This window comes from Trichosurus vulpecula, chromosome 5, assembly GCF_011100635.1.
Source record: "Trichosurus vulpecula isolate mTriVul1 chromosome 5, mTriVul1.pri, whole genome shotgun sequence".
Lineage (NCBI taxonomy): Eukaryota > Metazoa > Chordata > Mammalia > Diprotodontia > Phalangeridae > Trichosurus > Trichosurus vulpecula.
In genome coordinates, this window is record NC_050577.1 from 53,148,392 (window position 1) to 53,164,096 (window position 15,705).

General features: G+C 40.5%; 1 protein-coding gene across 1 annotated transcript in view; it reads right to left on the reverse strand.

The window, feature by feature from the left end:
• ADAM22 (ADAM metallopeptidase domain 22) overlaps positions 1–15,434 on the reverse strand; it is a 268,564-nt gene extending 253,130 nt beyond the window's left edge. The window contains exons 1-2 of the mRNA XM_036759864.1: positions 14,997–15,434; positions 14,281–14,456 (exon numbers count right to left, since the gene is read on the reverse strand). Coding sequence (XP_036615759.1) covers positions 14,281–14,456; positions 14,997–15,084 — 264 coding nt within the window. The 5' untranslated portion in view covers positions 15,085–15,434. The remainder of the gene's footprint in view (positions 1–14,280; positions 14,457–14,996) is intronic.
• Between the last annotated feature and the right edge of the window lie 271 nt (positions 15,435–15,705).

Here is a 15,705-nt window from a genome sequence, read left to right on the forward strand (position 1 = left end):
TACATTTTTTTCTACTTTTCTACAATTGAGGCCCTCAGGACCTGAATTTTTTTTTAAGTCCTTGAGAAGCATTACTAGATTTAGCTTACCACTGTGATTATTCTGCTAAGACTGATTTAATTTGGGAGCAAATTAATCCTATGCACATATTTCCCCAAGTTTCTTTCCCCATTTGTATCCCCAGTGCTTTGTATATATAAAAGGGCTTACTAAATACTTCATTCATTGATTGGTAAAATAATTATTAAGGGATTAAGCTTGAAAACAGCATGTGAGTACATATTGACCAGCTGTGTGTGTATGTATGCATGTTTGTATATAAACACACATACACACAAACTTAGCATGTTTCATTAGTGGTAAATTCTCCAATGAGAAAAGTCTGTCAGCCAATGCAGATCAGCAAATGTTCTTAAACTTATAGTCTTAGAGAGTTGACTTGGACACTAAGTGACTTGCCCAGTGTCACACAGCTGGTATGTGTGGATGTTTAAAAGCCTGGACTTGAACCTAGGTTTTTCTAACTTCAAGATCAGTCCTCTACCCAGCATACCATTTGACTTTGTTCTTGTTCAGTCATTTCAGTCACGTCTGTCTCATTGTCACCGCATCTGAGGTTTTCTTGGCAAAGATACTGGAGCGGTTTGCCATTTCCTTCTCTAGTTCATTTTACAGGTAAGGAAATTGAGGCAAACAGAGGTTAAGTGACTTGCCCAGGGTCACACAGCTAGGAACTTAGATCTTCCTGACTCTAGACCTGGCAGTCTGTGCACGATGGCGCCACCTACCGGCCCATTCTACTTCCAAACATCTATAATATCTAAGCGCACCTAGGTGGCACATAGTATAGAGTGTTGGACCTGGAGTCAGGAAGACTTAGGTTAAAATCCTGCCTTAGGCTTTGTAACAAGTCACTTAAACCTCTGGGCAAAAAAAAATCTCTTTAAGCCTCAATTTCCTCATTTGTAAAAAAAATAATAACAGCATGTACCTGCCATCATTATTGGGGAGGTGGGGGGGAAATAAGACGATATTTGGAAGGCCCCGTCACACCCTGAAGAGCTATATAAATGCTGGTCATTATTATATCACATGGCTTCTGTAACAGTAGGCCCCAAAATGTAAGCCTTACTTTTACAGCCCTGAATCGAAATGTTCACTTTCTTCAGAAGTCTCATCATGGGATCATAGCAATTAGATCTGGGAGAGACCTCAAAGATCACTGAGTCCAAGCTCTTTTGTTTACGGATATGCTAACTGAAGGTATGGTCTCCTATCCGAGTCACTAAGAGTTTTGCCTGTATATGGATTGTACCTCTATTTTATTCAGAATAATGGGTCTGGAAACTGAGTATTTGCTTACCTTGGTAAAAGTGGAAAATTTTTTAAAAAAATTTATTCTGTCCTCCTAGGTACTGGATGGTCTACATTTCAGCCTTGTCATTTGTTTTGGAAAGGCATTTATTAAAATAACTCACAACTAATGTCACACCACATCACTTCCAGTAATTCTATCAATTGGAGATGGAACTGGGCACAAACCTAAGTTGCTATATCAAAAATGAATATTCCATCTACTCATCGGAGGCACTTAGGTTAAAGCACAGATCTGAGTTTAAATCTGACCTAGCTGTGTGACCCTGGGCAAGTCACTTCACTTATGTTTGCCTTAGTTTTCTCAACTGTAAAATGGGGATAATAACAGCAACTACCTCATACTACATAAATGTTTATTCCCTTCCCTCATCTCCTAAATTGCAAGCATCTCTTGCTTCTTTTTGGTTGGCTTCCCTACCTCAAGTTTCTCCCCACTCCCGACCATCTTCCACTTCGCCATCAAAGTGATTTCCCTAAAGTGTATGCCCGACCATCTCACCTCACCATTCTTCAGTGGCTTTCTATTACTGCCAGCATCAAATATAAAATGCTCTGTCCGGCTTTTAAAGTCTTTCATAGCTTGGTCCCTTTTCAGTTTTCTTATGCCTTCCTCCCCTTCACATTCTCTACAATCCAGTGACACTGGCTTTCTTTCTTTTCCTCCATCTCCTGACTCCAGGGATTTTCACTGACTCTACCCCATACCTGGAAGTCTATCCCTATCCCTCCTCACCTCAGCCCCCTGTCCTCCCAGCATCTTTCAAGTCTCAAGTAAAATTCTACCTGTAAGAAGCCTTTTCTGATCATCCTTAATGCTAGTGCCTTCCCTCTGAGATTAATTCCAACTTACTTTCTACATATCTGGTTTGTACATAGTTGTTTATGAAAATAACTATCCATCCCATTAGACAAGGAGCTCCTTGAGGGCAGGGAGTGTTTTTGCTTTTCTTTGAATCCTCAGAGGTTAAGCAGTGTCTGGTATGCAATAGGCGATTAATAAACGTATTGACTTGACTTGTGAAAAAAAAAACTACATTGTGGTTTTTAGAGCATCAACTATATACATCCAACAAGTTGGAATATGGTGAGAAGGAACAAACTATCCAAGAAGACAAGACTCAATACCCTCTCTTCCTCCTCTTCCCACCCAAACAGCCTGCCAAATCCTGAGAAAATGCCCCACTGGAGTCTGCCAACTAATCCAGAAACTATGGCACCAGTCATGACTAAAAGTTCTTGAAAAGATAGAGACAATCCCTCAGCACCATAGTCCCCAAGCACCATAGTACCAAGCCTAGGAGAAAAAAAAGAAAAAAAAATAGATCCCTTTGAGAATGAGAGAGGTGGAGGAAATAGTAAAGTTGGGGATTTGATGATAGAAAGTTCTCGCACTGTCTACAAAGTCAGAACACCTTCTCTCCCAAATTGCTATCCATCATATCAGATTGCCTTTGCCTGCTGCCGTCAAAGAGACCAAAGGACCATAGATGTAGCACTAGAAGGAACATTAGAAGTCATCTATTCCAATCTCCTCACTTTACAGGTGAGCAAACGAAAGTCTATGGTGGTTAAATGACTTCAGAGGTCCTACAGAGAATAAGTGGCAAAGCCAAAATTGGAAATCCAGTCCTCTGATTCTAAATCCAGTTCTTTCCATTGAACTGTGATAACTTAGTGGCTGATCTTTAATTATTCCTAAACTAGTCGTGTGTCTTGATGTATATCTAACCTGCTTTTGACTAGCCCCTAAGCAAGACATCTACCCCAACTCAAGCCTCCTTACTTGGTTACTATTACACTTTCTATATGCGTCCCTTCTGCCATGGATAAGATGGCTGTTTCCCTAGCTGGGTTCTCAACAAGATGTCCAAGAGTCTTGAGAGCACTAAAGTAGATCTGATGAACCAGATTATTACTTCATGAAGCTCCTCATATCCCTCAGTAAAAATCCCATTCCATCCCTATCGGTATGAAGGTAACTTTGGTCTCTCAAAGGCTACATCAGTGCGGAATGGGAGTTGATAGATCTTAGTAGGATGGAAATACTTGGTGTATGGACCTAGAGACTGAAGGCCATCCTTAACCTATGGCTAGCTGAGCAAAGTTCAGAAAACCTCATCACTGGGAGGTTGACCAAGAGGTAATGATTGTTTTGTTGTTTTGTTCAGTTTTGGTCTTTTTCCAGCCACAGCAACTCATGAGGATCATGGGCTAGGAGAGGGGAGGGTTATTTTGATCTTCATTGATGGTGGAAAAAATCACACCAGTAAAATCATAGCTCCTTGAATTACTGGAGCTAGTCTCTTCTGATAACAGCATCATCAATGTTGTTCTTTAACCACTGTGCTGCCTTTTCCAAGGACAGGGGAAGAGTTTACAGGATTGCTTGAGCTGCATCCAAGAGAAAGGGAAAGATGTCCTGACCTCTTCATCCTGACCTCACTGTTGGAACAAATGAAGATTATAGTCAAGTTGACATGCTTGAAAGGCAGAACTGTGCCCAAAACCAAAACTGTTAGCCTGATATAAGAGGTCAACCTGGGTAAGGAATCAGTTGGAATATGGTGAGAAGGAACAAACTATCCAAGAAGACAAGACTCAATACCCTCTCTTCCTCCTCTTCCCACCCAAACACACTGACACAGGGGAAGAACCAAAGTCTATTTGAGAAATATGACTACTCCATTCTTATCCCTAACAAAGCATTATTGGCTTCCCATATTCACTTATCTTCTTTATTAAGGACAAAAAAAAATCCAATGAAAGGTAAGTACTGGTGAGAAGTGTCAGTTTTTGGCAAACTAGAGTGATTTAAAAAAAAGAAGGTTGTTTCCTCTTGTTAACTTATATGTATAGATTCTAAAATTTATTCATCTGATAGAAGAAATATCCTAATTTTAAAAAGCTTAAATTCTTTATTTCCCCTATTTTTTTAGGTAGAATTGGTATTTCTAGATGAGAGCACAGAATTTTAAAATTTTATTCCTGAAATCAAAATATATACCATGTACATAATCTACTTAGAGGTTACAATTCAGAAAATTGATTTCTATTTCAAAAGAAAATCAAATGATGAAAGCAGTTTAACAAGAGGCTTAAAAATCCTTAGAAATAAGAAAGATTATTATTAGCACAGAATAATGGACAATAAGCTGTACTCAAAGTCAAGAAGACTTGGGTTCCAGGCCTGTCTCTGACATACTTGGTTGTGTGACTACTGATAAGGTCATAGAGCCTCTCAAAGTCCAGGCACCTCTCCAAGAGTGCTGGTTTACACTCCCTCCACCCCACGAGAGGTACCACACAGTAATGAAATCTGAGGTTTGGATCAAAGCTACATGAAGTAAGAATAATTTAAAAGTTCACTTTTATTTAATTGGTCAGAATCCTGTAGGGTTTATGATACCTTTATTTGCTTTGGGAAGATATAAGGCTTATAAATATGGATCCTCATTTAGCCTTTAAATTTTGCCTGTGGACTTCTAAAAAGCAACAGTGCCAGTTAATCTGATACTTCTAGGGCTTAATATCAGAAAGAATTTGTTTATATAGAAAGAATTACCAATAATCAGTCTAAGCATCCAATTGGAGTATAAACAATGGCAACATGTATACTTCCATATGATTTTCCCCTCTTTTTAGTTTGATCATTCTTATAAATTCACTTGCCATTCACAAAAATGCCAGAATGAATAAGATCTGCTATATCCCAAAAGTCTCCGTTGCAAAATCTGAGAAAGTTCTTCTAAAGTATCAATTAACATCCAACTCCTATAGAAAAGATAGCAACAAGCCTTGATGATCCTGAGTTAGGAAGAGAGAATTATTAATGGCAACATACTATTCCCCATAATGCCAATTTTTCCTTTTTCCACTTCCTCCATTCCCTCTTTGCTTCCTTCCTCCCTTGGCTCCTTCAAATGAGATAACAAATGTAAAGCACTTGCAAATCTTAAACCTCTGCATATTTATTCTGTATTATTATTTTCTTCTTTTTATTTTCTCTTTCTCTCTTCCTCCTCTATCCCTTCATTCATTCTTTCCTGCCTCATTTCCTTACTTATTTCTTCTTTCTTCACTTCCTTTCTTCCCAAGTTCCACCCCCCTACATTTTTTTTGGAAATGGTATTTTATTTTTTCCAATTAGATATAAAGATAATGTTCAACACTGATTTTTTATAAAATTTTGAGTTCCAAATTTTTTCTCCCCCTTCTCCTCCTCCTTGCTAGTCCCCCTCCCCAAGATGGCAAGCAACCTGATATAGGTTATATGTGTACAATCACATAAACATATTTCCACATTAGTCCTATTGTGAAAGAAGAAACAGAACGAAACGGAATAGCCATGAAAAACAAGTAAAAATAGTGTGCCTTGACCTGCATTCAGACTCCACAGTTCTTTTTCTGGATGTGAACAGCATTTTCCACCATGAGTCTTTTGGAATTATCTTGGATCATTGTATCGCTGAGAAGAGCTAAGTCCATCATAGTTAAGCATTGCACAACGTTGCTGTTACTATGTACAGCGTTCTGGTTTTGCTCACTTCACTCAGCATCAGTTCATCTAAGTCTTTCCAGGTTTTTCTGAAATAGGCCAGCTCATCATTTCTTATAGGACAATGGTATTCCATCACAACCATATACCACAACTTGTTCAGCCATCCTTCAATTGATGGGCATCCTCTCAATCTCCAACTCTTTGCCATTATATAAAGAGCTGCTATAAATATTTTCATACATCTTGGCCCTTTTCCCTTTTTTTATGATCTCTTTGGGATACAGACCTAATAGGGGTATTGCTGGACCAATGGATATTCACAGTTTGGTTGCCCTTCAAGCATATCTCCAAATTGCTCTCCAGAATGGTTGGATCAGTTCGCAATTCCACCAACAATGCATTAGTGTCCCAATTTTCCCACATCTTCTCCAACGTTTATCATTTTCCTTTTCTGTCATATTAGCCAATCTAATAGGTATGAGGTGTTACCTCAGAGTTCTTTTCATTTGCATTTCTCTAATCAATAGTGACTTAGAGCATGTTTTCATATAACTGTACATAACTTTAATTTCTTCCTCTGAAAACTATCTGTTCATATCCTTTGACCATTTATCAATTGGAGAATGACTTGTATTCTTATAAAATTGACTCAGTTCTCTATATATTTGAGAAATAAGGCCTTTATCAGAGACACCTGCTATAAAAATAATTTTCCATCTTTCTGATTTCCTTCTAATCTTGCTTGTGTTGGTTTTGTCTGTACAAAACCTTTTCAATTAAATGTAATCAAAATTATCCATTTTGTATTTCATAATGTTCTCTATCTCTTGTTTGGTCATAATTTTTTTCCTTCTTCATAGATCTGACAGGCAAACTATTCCTTGCTCTCCTAATTTGCTTATGGTATCACCCTTTATGTCTAAATTGTGTACCCATTTTGACCTTATCTTAGTATAAGGTGTGAGATGTTGGTCTATGCCTCGTTTCTGCCATACTATTTTCCAGTTTTCCCAGCAGTTTTTGTCAAATAGTGAGTTCTTATCCCAGAAGCTGGAATCTTTGGGTTTTTATCAAATAGTAGAATACTATAGTCACTGACTACTGTGTCTTGTGTACCTAACCTGTTCCGTTGATCTGGCACTCTATTTCTTAGCCAGTACCAAATAGTTTTGATGATTGCTGCTTTATAATATAGTTTTAGAATTGGTACAGCCAGGCCACCTTCCTTTGCATTTTTTTAATTAATTCCCTTGATATTCTTGACTTTTTGTTCTTCCAGATGAATTTTTTAATTTTTTCTAGTTCTATAAAATAATTTTTTGGTAGGGGACACTGTCCCAAGCTTCTTGCCCTGGGGGTCTAGAGCCAGGGGCCTGTTCACTGGCTTTCTGCACTAGGGCCTCATGTGCTGGTGGCTTGCCCACTGCACTGGGGTGGCCCAGTCTAGTCGCACCTGTTGTGCTGGGGGTTCCCGGGCTGGCAGTTTGCCTGCTGCACTGGGGCTGGAGGCCTCACACCTGGCCTGCTGTACCACTGGCTTGCTGAGCCAGGATCTCGAGGCCTCAGTTACTGATCTGTGCTTTGGCTAAGAACCTCCCACTGGCTTGCCCAGACATCCTCTGAGTTGGGCTCTGCTTCCCTTTTACCCAAGTGAAAAAGACCTTTCCTAAAGTCCTTCTAAATTATCTTGAACTGAAAAACTATTTTACTCTGTCTTTTTGTGGATTCTGTTGCTCCAGAATTCTTTCAGAGACTTGAGTTAACATTGTTTCCGAGGGAAACTGGGTAGAATTCAGACAACTTCCTGGCTTCTCTCCACCATCTTGGCTCCATTCCCTCCCCACATAAATATTTCCTCCTCCTATTCTTATGCCTGCCAGGGGTATCCATAGGTGTTAGGCCTATGAACATCACTCAGGGCCAGCAACATTGCTGACCCCTACTATGGAACATCTCGGGATTAGGATTCTATAAGGAAAAAAACCCAAATGATTCTTCCCATCTGGCAAACATTGGAGACATAAACAGAGAACATAAAACATACTCCAGTCCTTTGACACAGGTGAAGGCAGATAAATTCCTGGGAGTTCTTTGTCAATCTTTAAACCCCTGAAGTTCCTCATGCATCAGTAGTGGGGTCGTTATGCCATCCTGCTTGCCTTTATGCATTATAAAATCACTAAGCACCACACCTAATTCCTAGAGACATAAGGAGCTAGAGAATCTCAAGAGGTCTATAAGGCACGGGATCCAACAGTGTAGAAACAGGATGTAGGGAAAACCGTGTACTTGTGAATTTCACTACTGTAAATTTGCAGATTATGTATTCCAGAAACAACTGAAAAGTAACCCTGCTGCCCCTTCCTCTTTCTCCAGCAGCATATAAAGTTTTGATTAGTTCCACCACTTTGTTAATACTCAGCTACTTTTTTTTTTAACAAATTCACATTTTAAAAAAATGTTTACATTACTCCTGCAAAATACTTAACCAAAGTGAAAACTCCTGGGAGCTCTGTTTATGCAAGGGAAGCAGTCCTACAGTCAATTCACTGTCAAGCTGACTCAGAATTCCCGAATTTAAGCAGCACAGTTTTTGAGTATGGCTCATCCTTACTTAGTTATTCATGTAAGAAAGAGTCTTAAAAATGGTGCGCACCTCCTGTGTGTCTGGATTTTCTTTCCAGTCATCACTAATTATCTCAAGCATTATAAAGAGGAGGTTGTCACATTCTGCAATCCATGGTCTTGGAGCTATGTGACCCCTTTGGATGTATCATCACCTTCCATCCAATAGGAGAAGAAAGACACAAATAGGTCATCTGCTGAAAATAATAGTTTCTGACAAGAGGCGATCCCACTGTAGGCAGATAAAAAACATCAGAAGCAAAGAAAAAAATACTGAAAAAAAAATGAAAGGCAGGCAAAAAATATTTTTAAGAATGAATGTTACATTTGTGCATTGTATTAGAGGAAAAGGAAGAAGAACTACAAAGAACTTTACTTTTAACAGTACTATGCGATAATGATGATAGCTAACATTTATTAAGGGCTTACCATATGCCAGGCACTATGCTAAGCACCTAAGCACATCATAATTATTGTCTCATTTGAACCTCACAACCACCCTGGGAAGTGGGTGCTTTTATTATCCTGATTTTATAGAAGAGGAAACCGAAGCAGGAAAAAGTTAAATGACTTGCCCAGCATCACAAAGCTAGTAAGGCTCTTATGCTTGGTTGGAGGAGGACAAAGAGAATGCAAAAAAATATGGAGCAATATGTAATTTATAGCTAAAGGACCACAGTAAGATCAGAGAGTTGTAATAATATAACCATCTAGTTTTATTTTTCCAGGGGGGGTCAGAAAGATCCAATATGAAATGCTTACATGTCTCCAGCATACAAATACATACTTAATCAGTGCTTTCATTTGAACTGTTGGTTGAACTGAATTGAAAATGCATGAGAAATAGAAATGCACTCAACACAAGTTATTTCAGGCCAGATGAAAGGATAGGGCCTAATGTTTCAAGCTGCCTTGTTGTCTGTGGGTTTGAAGAGCTGACTGTCTTCAAGTTTTGTGGACATGCTTCAAAAGCATAGAAAGGGTCTGTGACCTCGATCTTGGGCTACTGATGTTTTATCATAATGTAATTTTTAAAAAGCATCAAGACTTCCCTTAGTCAAGCATGCTTGTTATGAACATCACAAACAAGGCCTTGGGCCATTTTAAAATTTCCATGTGTAGCCTAATAAACATCCTTGAGATTTAAAAAGGAAACATGAGTCCGTGCAACTGTGAATTTAAGAAACTACATATAGATAGTATGGCTTCATACCTAAGAACAGAGATTGCATTCTGACAAAATAATCAATGTCTCTGCAGAACTCAATACTTTTTTACAAAGAAGAAATACAGCTGTATTGATCACATTTTGGAGATAAAAACGAAGCAAGTTATACAGTTGCTTTGAATGCATAATTAATGAATATTGTGCTGTAGTCTGTTCCTGGAAACTTTTTGTGACATTCAGAAGTAACATATTGCTAATGTCTCAGCTATCAGTAATGGACCTAATCCTGCCAGCTGAGAAGAAATAAAGAAGCCTGGGTTCAAGATCTTCCTTTGATATATACTGACTGTGTGGCCCTGGGAAAGTAGCTTAACCTCTCATTGCCCCCCAAACAACTCTAGAAAATTGTGAAACGAATAACAGTTATTGATCAACATTAGGAATTTTGGCTGTGATAACAGGAGTTCCTCATGCCAGTGAAATCACGTCTAAACCAAAACTTACTTGAATAGCCCAATGCCTGGCACATAGTAGGTGCTTACTAAATGTTTACTGATTGGATAATTAATTGAAGGAACTCTAATCAAAAGAAATAGAGTTCTTTCTAATTTTCTTAGTGTGAGCATTCCTTCTACCAACACAGATTAAAGCCCCTCTGTAACTTAGTAGATCGTATTTCGAGTTGCTGTGTCGGGGGGGGGGGGTGGCACAGGGAGTTAAGATGGAGTGAGAGGAAGCATTTTTGCTTAGGTCACCAAACATACCTCCTCCAGGTAAGGAATCTATTTGGACTTACTAAGTCTTTGAACAGACATCCAGTCCATCCAAGAGACTGTATCAGAAGTCTTTTCAGACTTCATGATACCTGCTATAGTTTATGCTCCATTAGCCCTAGCCTTTAAAATCACCCCCGTGCTACTTAAGCATACCAAATACTATAGTATTTATCACACTTTTGAAGATATAGTAAATTCTTTCAGGCAAGTTGGGCACCAGTTAGCCCACCCAAGTAATATCATAAATATATGAAATGGTACTCTGAAAAAGTTAACAAAGTATTTTCATTATATAGTAACTATATTTCTGTAAGTCTTAATAACTATATTAATTTAATTATATTCACAGGCATTCATTAGTGGAACTAACTACAAAACAATTCGATTCAGTTCTTATTTTCAGTTAGAAATATTCATTTATACCATCTATGATTATTACATTAATCAGATGGGCTTAGAGAAAGGAATTCGGGACTACAAATTTAATTGTTAAATGGAAAAGAAGTTGGTAGAAAAAAAAAACTTCTATGGGATTATGAGCATTATGTACAAGCCAAATAAAAAAATATGGTTATATTCTTACCACAAAAAAAGACAGCACTAAAATTATTTTTATAATCAAACGTCATGGACATTAGAAAGAGCAGCACATAGCTTTACTGAACTGGTAGACTGATCTCATAGAAACAATGCCAACACCAAAATGGAAGAAACATTTTAACTTCCTGTTTCCAAGAAAAAGCTACCTAAGACACTAGGCATTTTCAACTCGTACTGACTCTGTATGGATTGTGTATAGGCTGTATGGATTTGTGAATAGGCTGTCTCCTCCCATTTGAATGTAAGTTCCTTAGGACAGGGGCTTTCACTTTTGCTTTGTACCCCCTGTGCTTAGAGACTAATTATGCTCATCTGAGTCCAGCTCCCACAACTAGTTTCAATCCTAGCAGTTAAGGTGAGCTCACAGAAGAGACAATGCTAGTTACCAGGAAATATCAATGGCATAAAGACAGAAGTCACCAAGAAAACTTGTTTTAATCTTCTAGGTTAATGGTTTTCAAAGATGCCACCGGGTGGTTTCTTAAAATAGCCACATTTATAAGAAACATTGTCTATCCAAACATCACAGAACAAATCCCCTTCGGCCTCAAGGTCCTCAAGTGCAGCCCTGGACTGAATCTAAACTTCACCGAACAGATGAAGTTTAGATTCAGTCAAATGGCCACACTTGAGGACCTAGAGGGCCACATGTGGCCTCAAGGCCACAGCTTATCTACCCCTGGATACTTTTGTTTCTTATATGGAATAATAACTTATGTTTAATAAAGCCTGACCATTTTGTTGGTCAATGACACTTCAATGGGTTGGGGGGAAGATAATAGCAATGAGGGAGAAAAGTCAAGAGGGGTAGTCCATGGAATCTATTATCCCATGAGATTTGAGGACAGTTTGGAAAACATCATTGAATTCTATAGTTTAAAAAAAGCCCCCAAAACAACTAGCTTGTGGCTAAGTATAGATACAGACACCAAGAAAGAGCTTTGTTGATACAGACATATATGCATTTACATAGATATACATATACTTTTTTCTGGATAAATAATGTAAGTTAAACATAATTCTCTTTAGAATAAAAGTATATGAATATATGCTTTTGGATTTCTTGCAATATCTCACACTTTTATAGAACCTAAAAGTTTATAAAGCATTTTCAAATAGAGAGCATTTTTCATCTCCCCTTATAAATATATGCTTTTATCAACTCTTTTAAGAAATAATGAACTTCTAGAACATTGTGGTCATAAAGTAATGGTCTTTGAGATCTTTCCAGTTCTAACAATTTATGAATCTATGAACTTCAAAAGATTAAGAAGCAGTGCTCTAACATACTTATTGGAAAGAAAGAATTGGGGAGGGAGAGATGAGTTTCTGAAAGTTAAAACTGGAAGGGACCCTCAGAGATCCAATAGTCCCAACTCCATTTTACAAAGGAGCAAACTTCCTTTCTCTGCCAGAAAAAAAAAATAGGGACTTGGAACTGTGCTTTCAATGATATAGGGAAGTTCCAGAGGAGAAACTTTCCTCTACTGATGCAGGCTTACACTTTCCCTTCAATTTGTCTTAGAGTCCCTTCCTATGCCAGAAAGATTTTGTGCTCATTTTAAAGAGAGTTAATTACCTAAAGTTGACTGCTATAGGGCTGTTCCTATTAATGGTTAAAATGAAACTGTCTGAATAGTAAGGAAAAGTAGGTCCTTACTTTCACTTTAAGCTATGGACATCAATCAAAACAGAGGAAAAGTAGTGTCTTGGGGTAAATGATACTACCCTTAATTACAGTTGGATCATGCAGACTTAGTTAACTCATAAAGACTTACCATTAATAAAAATATTTATTATCGTGGCCCTTTAGAATATCTCACAGGCTGCCTAGAAAAGTGCACAGAGAACCAGAAGTAGATGGAGTACTGGCCTCTGAGTCGAGACCCTCTGCTGTCTGACATACTGACTGACTGTGTGACCCTGGGTAAGTCACTTAACCTCTTCAGGGTCCTGGACTCTCTCTAAAACTATAAGGCACTGAACAGTGACTATCTGCATTGGTAAAGGGAATTTCTTCACTGGGAGTTCTCTACATCAATGATCTCTACATCACGATCCCTACATCATGATGATGAAATCATATTTCTGGGAAGATATCTTACTACCATACATTAGCAAACTTTTAAAAGAATTAAATATGTGGAAACAAATGCAAATTTTACAAAAGCAAACACAATATATTCTCCATGCAAACAATCACTTTAATCATACTTCTCTGGAAAAGTTCCTGTGACAGTCAAATATGCAAAAAAAAAAAAAAAACCCTTCCAAAGCACTACTCTTGATGAGGTATCTATTGATGGACCACATTAGATAAGAAAAAATTTCAATATCATTTTGTTTCAACCAGGTCTATGGGAATCTTCAGTTACAAAGACTGCATCAGATACATGTGAATTGTCAGTGCAATTTTTATAAACATATCAAATATTTACATTACTATTAATATTTATGGCATTTAACTCACAACTCCAAATAAATTTTCAGGTAAGGTATAGCTTCCTAATATTAATGGAAGCATAGTACACTAACTAAAAATTAAACCATTAAAATATTTCCAAATCCACATGTTTTGGGATGATTGCACCTAAAAATTCTTTCCTAACAAGAGATACACCTTTTTAGGAAGTTGGAGGATGGGCACCCTCCTTGGTATGCGCAAATCAGAGAGCTGTAAATCTAGCAGGAAGAGGTGGAGAGGGATGGTTGTTTTGTTTTGTCTTTTTTTTTTTTTTTGCCTCCTTAATCCAATTTGCTTTTGATTACGACAGAGAAGGTTACTTAGATACAAAGTCTTCTGGAGTAAAAACTCATCTTACTTCTGTCCTATTACAACATTGTTCTAACTCATCAATATGAATCTATTCATTTTCTCTATTTTTTTTTAAATCAGGGAATAAAGTGACCATCTGTCCTTTTCCGTTCTAGCAGAGTCACTGCCCAAGCTTGGGGGTATCCTGCAGAAACTTGAACTTGCGATGAGCCAAGCTCTGCCCGCCCGCCCGGCCTGGCCAGGCCACCCATTCTGCAGTGAGCATCCGACATGACTAGCATTTGGATGGATAGAGGCCGCCAGTGTTAAGGAAGGCACCTTGTCTCCGAGGCAACAGAAATCTGATCGCGGTGGCAGCTCCAGGGTAGCCGGCAAGGCGCGTCGGAGAAACCAACCAGAACCACCTCTCCCCCGCCCCCTACTTCACAACACACACCTCCGAGGGTAGCCCTCCGCTCACCTGCCCGTCGCCGGTGCCGCCGCCAGCCGGGGTGCCCCGGATCCGAGTGGTGAGCACGTCATGGCGAGTTTGGTCCTCGCCTCCAGAGCGGTAGATAAGCCGGAGAGGCACGATGTTCTCTCGCTCCAGAAAGCGGTTTTCGTTCCTTCTCTCCAGCTCCGTCAACAAGGCGTCTCCTCCGGGGTGGGAGAAGCGGAGGGGGCGAAAGGAGCCAAGAAAGAGGAGAGGAGACGAAAATCATCACCCAGAACCCAAAGGCTGCCCAACTACTCGGTCATGCCCTTCCCACGATGCAATCCCCCATCCCTCCAAACAAACAACAACAAAAAGTCCCCCTCTGGGAAGAGACCCCGGCCCAAGAGCCCTCGGACTCCCCGGGATTTCCCCAACCCTCCCTGATCCCGGGGCCCCCAGAGGGAGCTGCCAGGCTCGGGGCCCAAAGACAGGGTATCCCCCTTCCCTATCCTTCCCTGGCTGCAGAAAGAAGAAGAAGACCTTCTCCAGGGGCTCCAGCCCAACGCGACCACACAAACACGCACGCACCCCGCCGCTTTGGGCTTTACTCCTCTACACCCGCATAAAAACAATTGCTCTCAGACATCCGGGGAATGGGATTCCCCCTTTCCAGCGCATCCCCGCAATGTGCCAGGGAGCAAGTGGCCTGTGTGCGTCGCGGAGCTCCCTCCATCCCGCAGTGGGCAACGGTGGGAACTTACCTGGCAGCCTACACAGAGCCAGCGGGAAGATGCCCGAGACGCCCAGCAGAAGCCAGGGGAGCAGAGCCGCAGCCCCCGCAGCCCGCATGGCTCTCTCCCTTGCCCTTCAGCCTGCCCCAGCCAGGGAGGATGCTCAGGGACAGATGCTCATGGTGGAGAAGCGGGCATCCAGCCCCGCCGGGCGCTCCCTCTACTCTCTCCTTCCCTCTCTTTTCCTCTCCTCTTCGCGGCTGGCAGACGGGCGCTCTCTCCTCCCTCGCCTTCTCCTGCCTTCCGCTCTAGCCCGATGCCCCGGGCACTGCCCGCCTGCCGATGACGGCCGAGCCCGGTGCTGCTGCGGCACCTCCTAGGGCTGGCTGCGGCTGCAGCCTCTCCGGCCGCCTCAATACTGCATTGTGCTGTAGCGGAGTCCGCTGGCGGAGAGCAGCAACGTCTGCTGCATTGGGCAGGTTTTTGCTGGAGCCCGAGTGAATGCAAGCGCCTCCCACCCCTTCTTCGCCTAAGCTAAGCCTCGTCCTGGTTAGGACGGCTCAGCAGGGAGAGCGAGCGAGTGCCCTGTGGAATCGCCCACCTCGGCTCTAGAGGGGGAGACACCGGAGGAGGGTAAACTGGGAAATGTAGTTCCGACTTCAGTTAATCTGTTCTCCTCTGTGTCAGCCACTGGGAGAGCTACGGCAGAGGTAATTGCGGAGGGACAGAGAAAATTGCC